Source organism: Dermacentor variabilis, chromosome 2 (genome assembly GCF_050947875.1).
Source record: "Dermacentor variabilis isolate Ectoservices chromosome 2, ASM5094787v1, whole genome shotgun sequence".
Lineage (NCBI taxonomy): Eukaryota > Metazoa > Arthropoda > Arachnida > Ixodida > Ixodidae > Dermacentor > Dermacentor variabilis.
Window position 1 is genome coordinate 37045285 of NC_134569.1, and position 20325 is coordinate 37065609.

A 20325-nucleotide genomic window follows, 5' to 3' on the forward strand; every position below is an offset into this window, starting at 1 on the left:
TAAGCTCCTCGAACGCTTAAGAAGGGCACAGGAGTTGTCAGGTGAAGCAATGACAAAGGCCCAGCAGAGGGCCAAGGTTTATTATGATCGGACAGCCAGGGCCCGTCGTTTTGAGGTTGGCGATGAGGTCATGATATTGCGCACATCGCTAAACAACAAACTAGACGTGCAGGGGGAGGGCCCAGCACGAATTGTTCAGAAACTGTCGGACGTTAACTACGTGGTAAGTCTGCCAGGAAAGCGGAAAGCACAGCAAGTTTACCACTGTAATCTGCTCAAACCTTATAGACAAAGGGAAGCAGTGGTGTGCCTGATGGTAAACGTTCCTGAAGAGCTTCAAGTCGAGCTTCCAGGACTAGGCTCAGTGACGAACAGGGAAGACACCGGTCAAGTCATTAGTGACCTTATCAGTAAAGCACCGCTGTCGCCTGAGCAGAAAACCGAACTACACCAGCTATTACAAGAGTTTCAAGGTCTGTTCTCTGAGAGGCCTGGTAGGACTTCTGTACTTACTCATGATATAGAACTTACCTCCCCAGAGCCAGTACGATCCAAGGCGTATCGGGTGTCACCCCGCCAGAGCGATATTATGAAGGCTGAGGTAAAGAAAATGCTACAGCTCGGTGTTATTGAGGCAGGTGAGAGTGATTATACCTCCCCTTTGATTTTAGTTGAGGTACCGGGCAAGGAACCTCGTCCTTGCGTCGACTACCGCAGGCTTAATTCCATCACTAAGGATCAAATTTATCCGATCCCTAACATCGAGGAGCGCCTTGAGAAAGTTAGTAGCGCTCAGTTTATTTCCACCCTAGATCTTGTCAGGGGTTATTGGCAGGTTCCACTTACAGAAGAGGCTAGTAGGTATGCGGCGTTCATTTCACCAATGGGAACATTCCGTCCTAAAGTGTTGAGTTTTGGTTTGAAGAACGCGCCATACTGTTTTTCAAGCCTCATGGATAAAGTGTTGCGGGGACAGCAAGAATTCGCTTTACCGTATCTAGACGACGTAGCGATATTCTCCGCATCCTGGTCTGAGCATATGACACACTTGCGGGCAGTGCTAACCCGCCTGCGCGAAGCGGGCTTGACAGTAAAGGCTCCTAAGTGCCAGTTAGCACAGGCCGAGGTTGTCTACCTCGGTCACGTGATTGGTCAGGGTCGTCGCCGCCCCTCTGAAATAAAAGTGGCCGCTGTGCGAGACTTTCCGCAACCGCGCACCAAGACCGATATTCGGTCGTTCTTGGGTGTCGCCGGCTACTATCAGAGGTACATCCCTAGGTACTCTGATATCGCGGCTCCCCTGACGGATGCTCTAAGAAAGACCGAGCCTCAAACAGTCGTCTGGGACGAGACAAAGGAAAGAGCTTTTAGCGCCCTAAAGAGTGCCCTAACAAGCCAGCCTGTGCTACGATCGCCAGACTATACAAAAGGGTTCATTGTTCAGTGCGATGCTAGTGAGCGAGGCATGGGCGTTGTACTGGGCCAACGGGAAAATGGAGAAGTAGAACACCCCGTCCTGTATGCTAGTCGTAAGCTGACCAGTCGTGAGCAGGCGTATAGCGCCACCGAGAAAGAGTGTGCGTGTCTCGTGTGGGCCGTTCAGAAATTGTCATGCTATCTAGCCGACTCGAGGTTTATCATTGAGACGGATCACTGCCCTCTCCAATGGCTGCAGACCATCTCTCCCAAAAATGGCCGCCTCCTGCGCTGGAGCCTCGCTTTACAACAATATTCCTTTGAGGTGCGTTACAAAAAGGGGAGTCTCAACGGTAACGCCGATGGCTTAAGTCGAAGCCCCTAACGTAGGAATCAGCCTCAAAATTGTTTGTTACTGATGTTTTTCTTCCTGAGGCAGGATTTTTTTTAACATATTGCTTTTGTTTAGTGTTTCAAAGTGATGATATGCTTTCTAGTGCAATTTTTCAATTTGTGGACGCGTTCTGAGTGATGCTAGACTACTGTAAGGAACTAGGCAGTGGTATAAAAAGGGGAAAGAGCCTGGCAGGGCTTAGTGAGGGTTGTGCCGTGCTTGCTGACTGAGCGGTTGAGTTTTCAGCGTAGTTCTAACGCTTGCCGGGAACGAGAACAAAAATGTGAACTCTCCCGAAGTCACTTTGCAGTGTCCCGTGCGAACCTGAACGAGAGAACGAGGCCTTCTCTGTGCGCTGCGCTCAAGAAACGTCAAGGGACGCCCGACTTCGGTTATGAGCATCATCGAGCGACATCCCTCCGGACAGCGGATGCAGTCCCCTGTCCATCGGGATCTCCTTCCCCCGGCGGGGCGGTCTGTTGCGTTTCGCCTGCGACACGTGGTTTTGCCGGCGCGACTGCGGCGGGGCGGCAGACATTTTGGCCCGATCGTCGTCGCCGCAACACTCATCGCCAGGTGTTTCCAGGCGCGTCTGCGGCGATGCGACCGCCTAGGGATCTCGTTCCAGTCATTGTGCCCGAAACAGGCGATGCCAAAGCAGGGATCTCATTCCAGTTATTGGGCCCGAAACAGGCGATGCCAAAGCAGGGATCTCGTTCCAGTCATTGTGCCCGAAACAGGCGATGCCAAAGCAGGGACCATCTTCTCGTTACAGTCATTGTGTCCGACCGGCAGCGCCACGACAGGGTGCTACGAGATCGTGCGCAGCGCCACGACGGGGTGCTACGAGATCGTGCGCAGCGCCACGACAGGGTGCTACGAGATCGTGCGCAGCGCCACGACAGTGTGCGTCACCATTAGCCCATTGTACATTCACGTGCTCGTCTTTTGAGGGGTTCCTTCTTGCCCTCAACTGCGAGAGTATAAAAACAGCTGCCCCCGGACGCCAAAAAGAAGGGCTCCGATTTCTTCAGTTGAGTGAAGTGCTCTCCCGTCTCTCTACTTCGGTCAACCTGACCGCCAACTCTTTGCGATGTTAAAATAAACAAGTTGTTTCGTTGTTACCAGTCGACTCATGCTTTGCCGGGACCTTCGGATGCTTCCAGTTGTACCCCAGGCCGCCAGGCCAACGCTACCCTTGGGGCTTGCGACCCAGGTACAACCACGGGCGTCAGCGCCGAGTTCCCAACAGATCGTACCAGCAGTCAGATCCAAACAGTGTGTGTGTGTGTGTGTGTGTGTGTGTGTGTGTGTGTGTGTGTGTGTGTGTGTGTGTGTGTGTGTGTGTGTGTGTGTGTGTGTGTGTGTGTGTGTGTGTGTGTGTGTGTGTGTGTGTGTGTGTGTGTGTGTGTGTGTGTGTGTGTGTGTGTGTGTGTGTGTGTTACTGGATAACTGACTGATTTGATCATATTGGAAATGTCCAGTTCTCGGTGCCACCAGTAGGGTAGCCAACCAGACGCATAATTGGTAAGCATCCCTGCCTTCTCTTCTCCTCCTCCAGTTCTCAGTTCTTCAGAGCCATTTAACGCTCGCATGAACAGAGGAATATACAGACAAAGAAAACACGCAAAAGAAATTAAAATCCAAATAAATCTGCTTTTCGTGATGCGCAAGCGTGCACGCTCGTGTTAACGCTCTTGTATGTGCGCGTGTGTGTGGAGCGAAAACGCCGTGTACTACATGCATGCTGTGTTGTAAATACAAACGAATATGTGAACTTCGTTCTTCCGTTCTGAATGCACCTTTTAGCAAACGCACACAGTACAGTTAGGCCCCCTTTCATATTTAATGTTAGAAATTAGGCCCGAGTGGGAAGTCACTTTGTGCCGACCTCCACCTCATGTGCAGTGTTCATGTGCAATGCTGTGGGAAAGGGCGATATATCGTTTCTGGGTAGAAAAGAAAACCAAAAATTATACTCTTTGGATGGCCAGTTAGAATGGGCAGAACACCGTCCAAGAGAATTCCCATTGAGCAGTGAACAGTGAATCTTGAAATGAAACTTTCACAAGTTCCTCTACAGATACAAAATATCAAAGCTCTTTCACTGGCGAACGCATTAAGGAGCAATGTATATGAACATGAACACAGAACATGAACACAGAATAGTTCGCTTGGCGCGCGATATTAGCTCGGCTATTAGAGCTAGTACCCGCCTGAAGGGAGCCGCACGCTGCCCTAATGGGTGTGTTCAGCATAAGAGAGAGATTCATTCCATTCCCGGTCTACTTTGAAAAGTTTCCATTCATATTATTCTTCTTTTTTTTACTTTTTTCTTGTCTGTTGTAGCAATGAAAAATGTCTGTTGTAGCACGTCAAACTGTTGTAGCATATCAGTATGGCACGCGCCTTGCCGCTCCGGAAAAGGTTACAAGTTATTTTGCCCGTCGCGGCTGACGCATTCTGATCGAGACTGAATGCGGCCCCATTAGAGTTCTGGCGCATTTCGGCGCGCGCTTAAAGTGCAACTCCGGCGATTATTTGACCATATCAATGTAACGGAATATTTAGGTTTCCGAGACCCCGCCTGTCACGTGTGTGATAGTAGAACTGCTTCGCCAATTCGATAATAATTTTAAATAAGCAAAAAAGCGCAAAAACGAAACCGAAATCTGACCAAGCTGCCGAGTGAACTTCGTCGTGTGGCGTCACTAGTGCGCCCACAGGGGAAGACGCGCAAGGCATGCCGGTCTCGCCCGCTGACAGCGAAGAGCAGACGCGCGGCTGAATCGTGACTACGCCGGACCTTCCGGTGACAATGTCAGCTGCACCAGCTCTTCGGATCTGTCAAATATTGACAGATCTCACGAATGTTTCTTAGGAGTTCGATAGGCACGAATCGCTGTTCGCATTCGACCTGACACCACGAGAGCTAGCGCCCATACGCTGCATATCGTGCTGCGACATGAAGACAAAGGATAGCCCCAACTGATTTTATACGTGCTGCTTGCTATTTTAGGTGCTCTACCCCTTCTCGGGGAAGCGCTTCGTATGCTCACTGTAAGATGTGGAGCATGACTTTCCGTATTTGTATCCCGCAAGAACGCTGCTGACACTCCAAAGCACCGAACTGTACATTTGTTTACATCGGTAAGTACAGCGACCACTCGTGGTTCTCTTGAGATTTATTGCTAGCCGCTCATCGGTGACATCAAATGGTGTCAGAACATATCAAACCAGGCAGATTTTGTTCATGTAAGCACCGCTGCATCACTCTGAGTCGCGCTGATATGAGCGACCACGCACCGAGAACAGCGAGCGGCAGACCGTAGTAGGGGAGGGTTATGCTGTCTACTTATCATACTTCGTATTCTCTCCATTCACGTAATATGTCCCGTTAAGTGGACATAGATGACGACTTTGCGCATGTGATCGTTCATTTAAAGAGCGCACAGTTTTCTCGCGGTAACGGTGATGCCAGTATAGACACCGTTGGCAGCTGAACGAGGTGGTTGTTTACGCTGCTGTATCGAGAGGGCCTATATACGCTTGCTGCCCATTTGGGATACGAGGCAAGAAGTGCACCTCGGAAGCTAAATAATGAGTCTGCATGACAATATGCAAAAATGCGCCCATGTTCGTAGTCGCATTTCATTTAGGGAAGTGCCGGTGAGTGCGGCGGGCGACTCGATGTCGAAAACGGCAACGTATCGGTATCGATACTATTCCGTGTCGTCGCTTCTCGCTTTTTGTGTGTACGGTGTACAAAAGGAGGAATTGTTTATTTAAAATCCGCATGGGCAAAACTGATCTACAGGAGTTTTCTTCATTCTGAGGGCTTAATTAGCTTCAGGTCAGTCGCTCAGGCCCGCCTGCAGCAGACGCATGAACTACGCGACTGTGACATATAGACTTAACTGGGTGAACGCGATCGGCATCGGCTCAGACTGGTGTGTGCGGATTGCGAGAGCTGAAGTTCGTGTAGCCAACAACGCAACATCACTTGCCTCCCATCTCGCAACTTCTCACGCCATGCAGCTCACGCCACGCCATGCCTTCTCACGATCGTCGACTGCTCGACGCTCTCGTCGCTGTCGTCTGCATGCTGTGCATAGAACACTCCTGACGTCATACACAATGTGAACTGTAACTCAGGAGGGGGCAAGGTGGGATGTTCGAGGCAATTGATTAAATTCATTTGTAAAAAACCTGCGCAACTTTAAAACCTGCTTTTTGAGGACATGACGGAAGTGTTCAGAGGGACATACCTAGCAAATTTCATCGACGTCCGTTCACATCTAAAAATCGCCGGAGTTGCCCTTCAAGAACGACATGGTGGAGAAGGAAAGAGAAAAGTAGAAGGCAGGGAGGTTAACCAGAATAACGTCCGGTTGGCTACCCTACACCGGGGGAATGGGAAAGGTGAAAACAAAGATCACAGGGAGAGAGAGGAGGGCAGGGAAGAAGGAAATTGCGGCGAGTTCACTGACGCGTGGGGTCTTACAGAAATTGCATTAATAGTCAGAGATGGTCGCACAATCCCGTCGTCCTTAACAAACACAAAAGCGCCTTCACCGCTTTATGGGCTGACGGGCGATGGGGGTGGTGTTCCAGCAGCACCTGCACAGAAAGCGGCCGATTGTCCAGTTTTTCGAAAGCTTTGGCAAGTTCTTGTCTCTCTGGAGCATATCTTGGACAGTGGCACAGCAGGTGGTCGATGTTTTCTTCGGTGCCACAGACCTCGCATGCTGCACTATCAGTCACTCCAATTAATGTAGAGTATGCTTTTGTGAAGGCAACTCCTAACCAAAGGCGACAGAGAAGCCCAGCTTCATGTCAAGGAAGTCCGAGTGGAGGTCGGAGTTGCAGGGAGGGGTTTAGTCGATGCAGTCGTATAAGTCGTAGGTTTGGCGAGTTCCACTCGGTCACTGTGAGACAGCGTGCCAGGTGTCGAAGCTGCCTTGCAGCGTCAGTCCTCGAAAGCGGAATTGGAACTCTGAGCTCTTCTTGATGTGCTGTGCGAGCAACGTTATCGGCGTAATCATTGCCACTGATTCCACAGTGGTCAGGTACCCATTGAAAAACGACCTCGTGACCTTTTTGTTGGACATCATGGTAAAGTTTCATGACTTCGTATGTCAATTGGTCATGACATCTGTGTCGGAGAACTGACTGCGTGCACTGTAATGCCGGTTTTGAATCACAGAACACAGCCAATTTTCTAGGTCTTTCAGAATCAATGAATTCCAGTGCTCGACGCAGGGCCGTTAGTTCTGCCGCCGTTGAGGTCGTGACATGCGATGTCTTGAACCGCAGCGTCATTCCTGGCGTTGGTATAATCAAATCATGGCACCAGAAGAACTGCACGACGTAGTCGATCCATCGGTATAGATGTGCACATGGTTGCTGTACTTTTCATGCAGAAGAAGTAAGCTCAGCTGTGTTAGAGCAGGGGCCGGTAGATCTGTCTTCTTCTGTAGTCCTGGAATCATTATATCTACTTGTGGACGGCTCAAACACCACGGAGGAAACGCTGGCTTGGCCGCAGGTGCGTACCCTGAAGTAAACGACGGACGTAGTGCGTCGTTTACAGGACGGCGTCGTATACAGGACGGCTTCTAACGTGCTAAGGATGGCTTCATGGGTGACATAATCATAAGCTCCTTTAACGTCTAGAAACAGAGCAGCAGGGAGTCGCTTACATGCCCTTTGGTGTTGCACAAATGTTATCAAGTCAACGACGCTGTCTGTTGACGAACAGCCCCGTCTGAATCCGGCCATAGCATGTGGATAGATTTCATAGTACTCTAAGTACCATTCCAGACGTGTTAAGATCATTCTTTCCATTATTTTTCTGACACAGCTGGCAAGTGCGATCGGACGGTATGAGGAAATGTCCAAAGGTGACTTGCCAGCTTCGAGAAGTGCAATGAGGCGAGTTGACTTCCGCTCTTGCGGAACCGTACCCGTCTGCCAGGAGTCGTTGTACAGGAGCAAGAGTGCCTTCCGAGCTTGGTCTCCTAGGTTACACAGGGCGCGGTATGTGATGCCATCAGGTCCTGGCGCTGAAGAACGCCTGCACAAAGCCAGCGCAGCTTCTAGTTCTTGCATAGAAAAAGGGCATTCCATGCGGGGATCGAGTAAGAACAGTGGGTGGTCGAGCGTTCCCGTACCCATTCCATCGGAATTTGCCTCGCCAGCAATGTTTCTGCAGAAAGATTCAGCGACGTCAATATCTCTACATTGTAGATAAAGTGCCAGAGATTTAAACGGGTGGCGCTGACGGAAGGTTGTGTGAAGGCCACGAACAGTCTTCCATATAAGCGACAAATGTTTTCGCGGATCCAGGAACTCGCAAAGGGATGCCCATTGTCGCGAAGCCAGCTTGTTCATGTGACGCTGTATTTTCTTTTGTGTTCGTCCAGCCAATCTCAAAACATGATTGGACTTCGTGCGTCTATATCTTCGCTCCGCACGACGGCGAATTGCTCGAAGTTCGATGTCGAAATCGGTGCGGGAAGAACTCCTCGAAAGCAAATGCGTGGTTGTTTGTATGGCATCCTTTATCGCGCCCTGTAGGTTATAGGAGGTGCCGTCACGACAACAGTCTTCCATTATTATTTTGTATTTAGGCCGATCGGTGCACTGGACGGTTCTGGAGAACTTGGAGCTAGTCCAACCTTCGATCTTCAAATAGGTTGGGATGTGGCCACTACCCCGTGTTTCTAAATCCGAAAACCAGTGCACTCTTCTTGAAAGCGAATGTGAAACGAAGGTTAGGTCCAAGCAGCTGCTATACGCTGAACCACGCAGATAAGTAGGGCTTCCATCATTTGACAAGCAAAATTCGCGTTCAGAGGCAAATTACACCAACGCTCTGCCTCTAGGGTTAACGTTGGAGCTTCCCCATAGGTAATGGTGGGCGTTAAAGTCACAAGTGAGCACCCACGGCTGTGGAGTCAATGTCAAAATTCCCCGTAGGCGCTCACAATTTAGACGGCTTGCTGGAGATAAATAGGCTCCAAGAATTGTGAACGTGAGCTTTTTCTTCTTCACTGTTAAGCAAACATATTGATTTGCTTCGTCAGGAGGCACTGGGTAATCTACATAAGTCAAGTCACGGCGTATAAACACAACAACCTTGCTGCACTCTCCGTGGGTAGAGGACATAAAGCACTCATACCCGGACAGTCTGATGGGAGCTGACAGGTTGGGTTCGCAAATCACGATAATGGGGAACTGGTGCGTAAAGAAAAACTGTCTAAAGTCTGACATACGTGATTTAAGCCCTCTGGCGTTCCACTGAAAGACAGATGCATTCTTGACTTCCTCTTGAAACGACGGCATCTCTCGGGCTGTGGTTTTACCCTAGAGCCGCAAGCACCGGACTCAAGGTGTCCAGCACCTGCAGTGCGCTCTGTGCCGACGGGGTTTTCATGCTGCTTGGTAGAATGCGCATGGCGTCCATAAATGACTTAGGCATCACTATGACTTGGCGATCCTCAGTCGTCGTCCCATCCGCGGTTCGTGAGGTCACTGAGGGCGGCGCAATTTGATGTGACTCCGAGGCAGGTTGTGCTCGTGGAAGCGTAGGCCACTCTTCAGGAGGTGAGAGTGAGAGTGATATGGTGTTCGTGCAAAGTGCTAGTAAACTAAAAGCAACAGTGCACTACGAAATAAAGAAAAAACAAGTTATTAAATTTATTAGAAAAATTTTGCCCATGGTGTACCTCACTGCCTAAATTCAGCTACAACCCTATAAATCAAGCATTTGTCCCTTTACTCTTCTACAGCGAAGCTGTATATGGCTAGCTGATTCGACTGTGCGTCCATCGCCTGTACGCCGAAAATTCCTCAGGCGCAACCTCACGCGCATGCTCGTAGAAAGAAAAACAGAAAGAAAGGCGCGGGAATGACTGCGCCAGCAGTGACGTCGTTGCTCTATGTTGAAACTGAGCGTGCGCGCAGCAGTTTCTCTCCGGCTCTGAAATGTCTGAGAAGCAGGCGGCTCTTGATCAGCAACGCTGCTAGCAGAACTGGGGAGCGTATTTACGGTTGCTAGTAGGTACAGCGGGGCATGGCACTTGCGGAGACGATGGACGTGTGCTCGCATGCGCGAGTAAGACCGGATGCGAGAGAGAAAATGTGGGGACTTCCGCTCCTTGAATATATGACTCTGCCTAGGCACTACGGAGGAGTTTCTCAGCGCGTCTTGTACGCGTTTGTCCCTAGGCGTGCCGGCAGAAGTCGTGTGGCGCGGTAGTGCTGAACTTAGCGTCGCAAGTTGGAGGCTTGACGTAATTATGTTTATTCAATCGTGTTTTTGCTAATAGATACAACGTGTCATTATGCGGACACGTTCGCGTAAAAAATTGGCTGTCCGCGAAACAGTCGCTATGCGGACACGTTCGCATAAAAAATTGGCTGTGCGCGAAAGCGGACAGCCAACTTTTTATGCGCACACCCCCTGGCACGCTTCGGCCTCTGCAGCCCCAACCCATGGGCCTTCCTGCTTCCAGCTTTGATCCCCCCGCTACCCCTTGGGTGCCCCGGAGATGCTGCGCCGCCTGCTTTATTGTAACCTCGGGTGCTCTCGTGAGGCCTCCGTTTGCCGGTTAAATGTGCCCTCCTGGAGCAGTGCTTGTAAAATATGCAATCTATTGTTGCGGTGAAAAAAGCGACCCGCGACTTATACAACACCAGTCAGAACCTTGCCCCTTCAGACACAGCGACCACCAAATGGGGCGTCCGTGCCCACTGCCTCAGCGCGCGGGCAGCCAGCAGCGGAGCGTAAACAAACTCGACAGCACTCCGCAATGCCGGCATGTCTTGGGGACAAACGCATGCAACACGCGCTAAGAAACCTCCTCCGTATTGCCTATGAGAGTCACTTATTCAAGGAGCAAAGGCCCCCAGATTTTCTCTCTCGCACCCGCTCCTACACGCGCCTGCGCAGAAACGTCGAGCGCCGCGAGAGACGCCACGCCCCGCTGTACCAACTAGCAATTTTAAAAATGGAACCGGGAACGGGAACTCGTCTACGCCGTGCCGATGCTACAACCCAGGCACAAGAACATACTCGTGCAGCCGAGCGCAAGCAGCAACTGCGTACCAATAATCCAACAGCCCACCAAGCCGTTATTTAATGAACCATCGGGATTAACCCAGTGATAAACATCGGGGTCGCACGTTCCAGCTCGCTGGTTAAAGATCTGTATCGTGTGCTTGGGCGGTGTTTCTTATTTTTTTTTTTAGTGTAGTGAATCCTGCCCTCATCATCAATGCAAAGGGCGCCTATCTGTTTCAATTTAAAACAAAATGTGACAGGAACTAGTAAACACTATTTGAAGGAAGGAGGAATTGTTCCTAAATTTATTACATCGGAGCCGTATAAAAGCTTCATCTCTTAGCTACTGCCCATATCATAATTTCTTGGAAAATGATAATTTATTGCCTGATATTTCGATTAGTCTGACACTCCGCCTTTAAACGATATAAATAAACCAGCTGCTGTGCCACGTCTGCAATTCATAAGACTGAAACAAAGGTCAAACAATCTCAGTCTGCTTCGATCCTGCTCGCCTTGCGTGACAGTGTGTGTTGCTGGACTCGCGATGAACCAGGAAGGACTGTGGAGCGCCGCTAATTTCGCGTCGACAGCTTGAAGCCGTAATAATAACTCAATGGAATCCGGCAGGCGCCCGAGCGCCTAGCTCTCTCTGGCGACAGGGAGCGCAAAGGCGTTAATTATGCAGGACGTCCAAGACTTCCTTGCTCCCAAAGTGACAACTAGTCGGGGCAGCCCGCACGTCAAAGCGGGGGTTCTCTGCGGGCACTTTCGGACCGTATATATGAAAGCTGGCTCACTGACGATTCGGCTTTCACGGCTGCTCTCTCTTAAGCAGGAGATGGTTTGTCGCGCGCCTGTGTCCGCCCCACCAGCCATTATTCCCCGCGTGACACATGCACGTGTATTTCGCAAACGTTCTTTATTTTTTTTTACGTACCTATTTTTCAACGCAGCGGGTTCGCCTCAAGAACTGTGAACATGCCGCCTGCTGCACGGCGTGCGCGTGCTACAACTTGACTACTATGTTTTATTTTATTTTTTTCTTGCTTCTTCATTTCAACTTGCTATACGGAAACTCTGGCGGCGACAATGTCGGATACCTTCAGTGTTAACTGCCTGTTTTCTAGAGCAAACCGACAAACTAACCCTTCATCTGATTTCTCCAACACAAGCTGGACAAGTGGAATCGTCCTCTGCAAGCCTTCCTGCATTTCCTTATAGATCTACTCTCCAAGGACAGCATAGGGGAAATTGTGTGTATTTATTTATGGAATTAGTGAGCTGAAAAATTACCGAAAATGAAAGTCGATAAAAAAACTGGCCGCAGGTGGGGCACGAACCCACGAGGCACAGCACAAGGGCGTTCTTGCAGTTGGCCACCATCAATATATATATACATCCCGCACCCTGCTCACCTTCGTTGACGACTGCCACCTCAACGAACCGCTCTAGCTCCGTACTGCCTAGCACTCTCACCTTTATCTCCGCTTGCCCAGTGCAGTGTGGTAGAGGTGTCCCCACTGAGAGACAGTTAACTTCACGGCACATTTCCCCCCGCCCCCTTTTCCTTTCCCCCAAATCTAAAGCCTCCCCCCTCTCTTCCTACAATCGGTGGAATACGATTTCGTGAAATAAGACTTTCGAAATTGGCCCCAGGCCGTTCTTGCGCGCTTTTAAATGTGCATGAATCATTTTTCATCTTGTATCGAATAAAGCACGTCGGTACAGCTTCATTTACACGTATTCAACTCTATAGTTGGCTGAGTCAGAACTTCAGGCGACTCCGGCCGCACTGCTTTTACACACATTTTGAGAAATGGGATAGCCTAGTCAACCCACCGACCCGCTTCTTTGCACACACACTCACACGCACACACACTTGCAGGATGGTTAATAGAACTCACCCCGACGCTCGCTTGGCGGGACCGCCTAGCGTTAACACGAACCCGACGACCGGATTATGGCCCGGCAAGCCGACTTGACCCGACTGCATCAGGTTAACGTGAACGCCGCTTACGCTTTCGGCTCTGTGTCTGCCGATGCAGGCCACATTGCAGTGCGTGAAAGGGGAGAATGTACACGAGCGCATTGAAAGATTAGATAAGATTCAAAAGATTGCGTTGCACTATTACGCGCGATGAATTGAGTGCCGCGGGTGCCACGCAGTCGTTTTAAGACTACGCTCTCCAAAATATATTTTAACATTTGCACGCTTAGTACGTTATTTCTAAGTTATAGAGGTCCATTCCAATGACTTAAATTTTCTTTAGGGGCTTCGGAAGGTAATGACCTAGTAGCGTTAGTGAGAAGTGTCGCGGGTTCCTACGTTCTGGAACTTCGCAAGATTGTAAGCAATATCACTTTCTTTCAAGTACTTCACAGTAGTTTGTGGGTCGCTCTGTTCCTTTGTTTCTTCTTCAATTACACACGAACCCTACCGTAGCATCACCGACAAAATATTCATACAGCATCGGCATGACGCTAAATGAAAGCCTAGAGTCCACCTATAATTCTCGTTGTGCAGTCTGCAACGGTATCACAGGTCCCACCAATACCCGAGGTGAAAACAATGATCTGTGCCCGGCTAAATGTAGCCTGAACGATGAAGTAGAAATGACTCGTAAGAAGCACTTCTTTCGTTCATCTTCCTAATCTCTAAACGAAAATAAATTAGACACTATTTCAAACGTTTTTCTTCTTTCTTTTTTTCGAGTGTCAGCGCACGCCTACACTTTCGAAGCTTCCAACAGGAGCGCGTTTTACGATGCCAGAACTTTTAGTACCGGTGGAACCAACGTGTGGCGCAATGCACGTTTCAAGTTTCCTTCTTTTGCGCTGACACCACTTTCGCAACATTTAAAAGCTCGGAAAATGTCATTCCCTTTTTTACCCCGGATTTTTTAGACAGATAATTGCTGTCTGCGGTCTTTTATGGTGTAGTCATTGTTTTCTTTTTTTCTTTTTCCCCGACTGCGCAACGTTCTGAAAGCATTTACAAAAGGCGTAACAGCTTGTTAGCTCGTGCAGTGCTCACCTAAACTTGATGCTGACGAATGTCGTTTTATGTTCTCCGAAATATGTGTCAAAGTCAGCATGCCGACTAGGTTATTAAGATTATATTTAATGTTGCGACACGTCGGCCAAGACCGTACTTTGAAGAAGGCTTGCACACCCACCGTGTCAGCGAGCATTGTGGGAAAGTGACGCAACTTTAGGGTAATAGTGTGAAGGCCCCATCGGTAAATCATATACAGCGTACATAAATGCCCCATAGATAGTTCATGAACAAGAAGTAGTTCATCACCATGCCGAGTGTCTATAAATGACATGTTCAGTCAATGTCTAGTGCAATAAAGGTGAAGGACAATAGGGGGATAACTAATTTAGGAGACTCCTAAAGAACCTGCAGGTTTTCTTAATTATTTGTTTAAAGAAAGCTATTGCTCTCATTCTTCCTATCTAATTGCACATAAAGAGTCGAAATTATCTGCTTAGGTGGGCGTTCATTTAGTTTCAATGAAGCTTGTGGCATTTAAAACAATAAGTCTAAATGAAGTGACCGTTCTATTCATGCCTCTTTTTCTCTAGAGTTCAATTACTTCAAAAAGATATTTGAAAATCAAAAGAATAAAAATTTTAACCATGATTATTTATTAATTTATATATATGCAACGTAACAGCTATGAAAATATTTTTAAACAGCTATGGAGACAGCGTTCAAAGGGGGCAAAACGCACCATTCAATTCACAGTTTGCGTGAAAAGCAAGTTTTATTTTTCAACTGATACTAAAATTATTGGTAAATTGTAAACGTCCATTTTTCTAATATATTAACGTTGCTCGGTGTTGGTTTTCTTATACATGATATCGAATTCTTTATTTCCGATTTCTTTCAAAACCTTCGATAGCACACAAAAATGAACGTTCCAAGCAATTACCAAAGTTTTGCAATATTTTCGCTTTGCACTAGAATAACACACGCTTCATTCTTATCGATCTAGCGGTTGTCTAATGAGTCTTTCTGTGTTTTTTACTGTTTCTTTTTTTGGAGCAACGTGCACAGCAAACGTTTTCTGTCAAAGAGAACATGCAAACTTTTAACAGATGGTGTTCACCAGTCTGCTTCTATGGTGTAAGAACGAATCGTCCAACAACAAATTAAATGGATGCCCTTGAGCCTGGCCCAAACGTTAGGTTAATGCTTGCTTATGCACTAATTACGTTCTCTGTATAGTTTATATCACTAAATAAAAAAACTCTACGCTGTCCCCGTTCATAAGCAAATAAGCCCGAACGCTCCTTGTTCTGCGTCCACAAGCATACCCCTTGGCGCTCGCGTCGTCTAGATTGTAGTACACTGGAAACTTCGAAAGGCACTGTCATAATTCATCGCAACATCAACCATCGCTTTCCTTCTCCTCCAACGAGAGGAATATTCTAGTTTTTTCCTTATACTGCGGTTAGCACAAACTGACATGTGTCTTCACAGGCTACAATGTGCAAGATGGCAGTTAAGCATTGATAATACAAAAAAATATTGACCACAAATGTTTTCGCGACTCAGAAGATCAGAAAGAGAGAGAGAAAGAGAGAGAGAGAAACTTTATTGGCAATCGAAACAGGTATTCCGAAACTAGAGTGTAACTGAACTAGTGTTTAAGCTAGACGATGTTCTGAGCCGGCTCAACGCTGCCTGAACTACATCAGTTTACGTCTGACCACGACTGCGTGCTGTATACTTTTGCACATTGTACTGCATTGTACTGCACATTGAACCAGCTTCAGTTTTGGTCTGGCGGAAAACTTGCCTCCCAGATTTCTGCTATGTCTTCAGTTCTTCGCTACGAGAGATACTTTTCACTGCGTCGCTCGCTCGCTCTTCGATGCTACAGGTTTCGTGCGCGACAAAGGTCTGAGAGAGGTCAGGATACGGTAAAGGCAAAATGACCACTGTCAAGTCCTGTTCCTTCTGTCGTACCTCCTCGTTTCACCAACACAACGCCGCCCCTCCCCCCGTCTGGCCTTTACAACAGTCAAGTGTTAGGTGAAACTTGACCTTCTTTTTAATTCGCAAACTTGATACCTCATCCTCGCAGCCTCTGATCCCTTAGCACAGAACCTAGCACCTTCTGTTTCGTTATGTCACTTCTTTTTTTCTGCGATAGAATTTCTCGAACAAACGGATGGACCCGTCAGGCAAATCAGGCCGTTGGGCCACCCTGTTTCCTTGGGTCTGCGACAAAAGTAACGCGACCAAACGCAAAAGAAAATGGTTCGCACGTACCGGAAGGGACCAGCAGCACAAGCAAGACCGTGAGCGTCGCTTGAAGTCTCATCCCTGTCATGTTGGACCAAGTCCTTCCTTCTCCCTCGTCTTTCAACACGACACCTTCGGCCGACCGTCCAGGCGTCAGTAAAGAGTGCACAATCACCCTCGAAGTCTCACGCTGGCTTCAAAGAGACAGCGTCCGTCACCAAAGCGGTCCAACTAGACCGGGAAAAGAAGAAAGGAGCCTCACAGCCGATTTTCTTCTCTTCGCCCTTGGCACAGTATCGCAACGGCTCGATTGAGCTGGCAGGAAACAGATGAAAACTAAGCAGACACAGAAGACGGGAGAAGTCGATACCGTAGAAGCGCTTGTCCACGGGAGAGCTACGCGAAAGAAGCAGGAAAAGTACAGAGAATGCGCGGGCACAGTGACAACGCGGGATCTTCTCGCCGGTCTCAAAAAGTCGCGACAGACACGTAGATACGTCCTCCGCCGGGGCGACCTGTCTCCTCTTCTAGCCTCCAAGTATCGAGTTCGAGAGCGCGCACGCACACTCACTCACTACACACGCAGAGACACCGGGCGTGAGGTGGGGGGTGGGACACCCGCCGCGGCTCTCACATGTTGACGGGTCTGTCTGGCGGGCGCGCGCCGGGGCGACGTCTCCGCGCTCCGCTTGGGGGCAGCCGGTGCACTCCGCTACTGGTATCGGGACCGCCGGGTCCCTTTTTATCCCGCTTCGGGAGAGGGGGGCGGCGCCCCAAACTGAGGACTCGGCGGCGCGCGCGCGCGTTCGCGCGCGGCTCTGCGATCGGAGCGCCGCCGCTGCCGCTACGCCAAACCGCGCGTGCCTTTCATCCGCCCCCACCTTTCCCTCGCCTTTTCGTGCTCTGTTCCCTACTCGTTCCCCCGTGCTTCCTTACTTCCTGTATTTTCTACCCGCCCTTTTGTCTCCGGACTGAGGCACTTCAGCGTGGAAGAGACACTGTGTCTGCGCCTGAATGTGCTAACAGCTTTTTCTTTCTGTAGTAGTTGATGTCCTCCGGATAACAGCGTTGTGTAGAATGTGTCTGTTGGGGCGCGATCCTTGTTTTTCTTCCTTTCTTTCTTTTTCTCCGCCGATATATTAACAGACGCCCATGCAAATTTCACGTGCTCAAAGAAGTAGTTGCTTAATTTTGCGCGAGGAGAACAGGGCGAAGTCATGTCCTTATGTCCTTATTGTAAAGAAACTTCTCAAGGTGATCAGGTGGAGATGTTGGAAAGACTCCCTTCCTGCAGTGCACTGGCGCTATAAGTGTAACAACACTTCTCTTAACAAAGAACAGCTTGCTGTAATCTTGGCGTTTAACGCTCCAAATTGGGTTGTATCAAAATTTTCCCCTCAGTTAATAATTCTAGAGTTTTTTCGCGTATTGATCGGTTTCATTTATTGGTTGCTGCTTCGATGCATGTCCCTCTTGCTACCATTTCGAGACACATCAGCCACTCCCTATGTCTTAAGCAGCGCACAAGTGACGCACTTCTCGGTGGATGAAAACACTTTTTCATACAGCCTAACTCTGTGCTTTCCTTCTGACGCTCATCGACGTCTCGTGTGCACGACGACCTCATAGCCCAGTATCCTCCATGGTAGCAAAGCATATAGCCGCCTTGTTTCTAGGTGTGGTCTAGCCTCTTGCCTTGCTGGCCGTTTAGACGATGATATTAAAGCGTCTCCAGAGTGTGTTCTTCAAGCTGGTTCCTTCTAAATGTGGCATCAATGCAGATTTGCAAGTATTCCTTTTCTTCTAAGGAACATACACCAATGGAACAAGTTGCCAGCAAATGTCGTTGCCCGCAAGTTTGATGAATCATATTACAGTGCTTTTTGCGCCCCCACCCCCTGCGATTTCGCCAAGAATGGCGCCGCGGGTAAAAAAAGAAAGATTCGTGGCGCGTCACCTCGAAGATTCAGCCCTAGCTATTTCGTCGTTCATTGCTAAAAGGGCGGAAAGGCTAAACTCCTTGAGAATCTGTTTGTTTTGGACTAAATCCTATGAACCCAAACAGAATTGAGCAAGAGCAATTCATTACCAGAGGCCTATTTGAAAAAGGAGCAGGTATACTCATTATACAGTGCGCTCCTTTGTAGACGTACTGTGATGATGGATGATGGAGAGCCAATTCACTTGGCAACATTATTTCTTACGCTGAACGCATCATCTCATACGAGTCGAATTTAGGTGCTGGGACCGGTAGTAATCACGACAGCCGAGAGACTTTCCTCTGGACATTGTCCAGACGTCTCCAGGTGTTGCTCCGGTCGCATTGCAGTTTTCCCAGCTTTCTCCAGATTCATAGAATCAAATTGGATTCTATGAAGACACCTTTATCCAACCCTCATCACCATAATTACAACGGTTTTTTGTCATTGCACCTCGATCGCATCAAACAGTGAGTAGACTTTTTTTCTTCCTGCATATCGTTTCCGAAAGTTGTCTCGGAAGCTTTAATTCAAACATCCTCCAGAAATTCCCGGAGTACGCTCAGAATTGCCGCAACATATTCTTAGCTGCTATATGCCCTTAGTTAACTTCTGCTAGTACAACGGACCAAGAATTACAGCGAGGCTTTCGCTCCCGAAATTGTTAATACTCTCACTCTCCTACGAACAAAAACACACTGACCTTGGGGCTTATGGCAAGGAACACTTTGCTTTTTAAGAATTGGTGTGCGTGCTCCTTCATTGAGTGACATATAGAAAATTGTATATTGCCTCTTTTTCTTTTCGTTTTATTTGAATTGAAATACAGCTGATAACACAACTTCTTCTCGCCTTTTGTCTATATACGCTGCGTCAAGGACTATATGCGAACTTTATTTACTTCCTTTAGCCAACGCTGCTCTAGGTTTTTAAAACCTGCGTCATTTCTAATTATCTTGATTTTTTTATTATTGCTATTATTTGAGGAGTAGACGTCACCTTTATATCGTGAATAAATATTTCTTGTTCATTTTCAATAAATTTCTCCTTAAGCGAAAGAATGAGTATCAAGCACATCGTGTGATGCCCATTGTATCTAGGGTACTCTTGCAGTTCCTGAAGGGATAGCTCCAAAGCAGTACTTTTTTATTCGTCTACCACACCACACTTAATACTCCTTACCGCATATTCTCATCCGTACAGTAAAAAACAAAATCGCTTTAGAATGCAACTGCCTGCACTCGCAGAAGCCTGCAAAGAAGAACAAACGAAACCGCGGAAGTCGCGTCGCGGAAAATTGCTATGCTAAGGACACCTTGGCGCCGGAGATTCTCCAAAGTGTTTTTCGAGACTCTTCACTCCAGGGTCCATCGGTTTCCGTTCTCCTTGCTCCCTCACCTCACGTTTCTCTCGTTTTCCCGTTCACTCTTTTTGTTTTCCCCTTGGTGGACTTTCTTTCTTTCTTTTTCATCTCTCGCCGATTCTCGACCGCACCTGGCTGGCACACCTGTTGACTCCCGTCAGGTAAAAAAGCAAGACAGAAGAAAAAATCGAAGAAGCGAAGGTACGGTGGCTTGATGGTTTTTCCTCCCTACCTCTACACCTCGCGTTTTCTTTACTTCGTTTTTCTTCCGGGCTTTCCCCTTCATGCCGCAGCGCTGGAACAAGATGAAAGGAACTTGAAAGTGGGACATCTGAAGATTAAGTAGCTACTGCTTTGTCCTGGTTCATTTTTTTCGCTGTAGCGCTTTCGAATTCGTTGCCTATGCCTGTAGTTACGAGTTCTGCGATTATTTTATTCTGTCATGCCCCCCCCCCCCCTCGCCCCGTTCTAATCCATGAGGTCATAGACTCTCGCGGTTTGCTGACCTCTCAGCGTTCCTATTCAAGATAAAGAAAGGAAATAATGTGCATTACATGGCCAACCTATAACGCAAAACTGCCCTACTGCTTGGTTCTTTTTTTTACAGTTCCTCTAGAGCTCACTCTCACGTATGTTGTGTTTATGTCACATCGCGTTGCCCAACAGAAACTACCCAACCCATATTGTCTTGATGGTATCTTCGTAGCTTATCTAAAGGATATCGCGCATTCCGCTACCAATATATTAAGGCCCAATTGCGCTTATTTTACTGCACGGTACCTCATGCTCAACAAACAGTAGGGACCATTTCGCAACGCTTGCTATTGCAATGGCTCAGAACTATAA

General features: G+C 48.3%; 1 protein-coding gene across 1 annotated transcript in view; it reads right to left on the reverse strand.

Moving 5' to 3' along the window:
* Positions 1-16833, reverse strand: part of LOC142571632 (lachesin-like) — a 222864-nt gene extending 206031 nt beyond the window's left edge. The window contains exon 1 of the mRNA XM_075680141.1: positions 16165-16833. Within this exon, the coding sequence (XP_075536256.1) occupies positions 16165-16225 (61 nt within the window). The 5' untranslated portion in view covers positions 16226-16833. The remainder of the gene's footprint in view (positions 1-16164) is intronic.
* Between the last annotated feature and the right edge of the window lie 3492 nt (positions 16834-20325).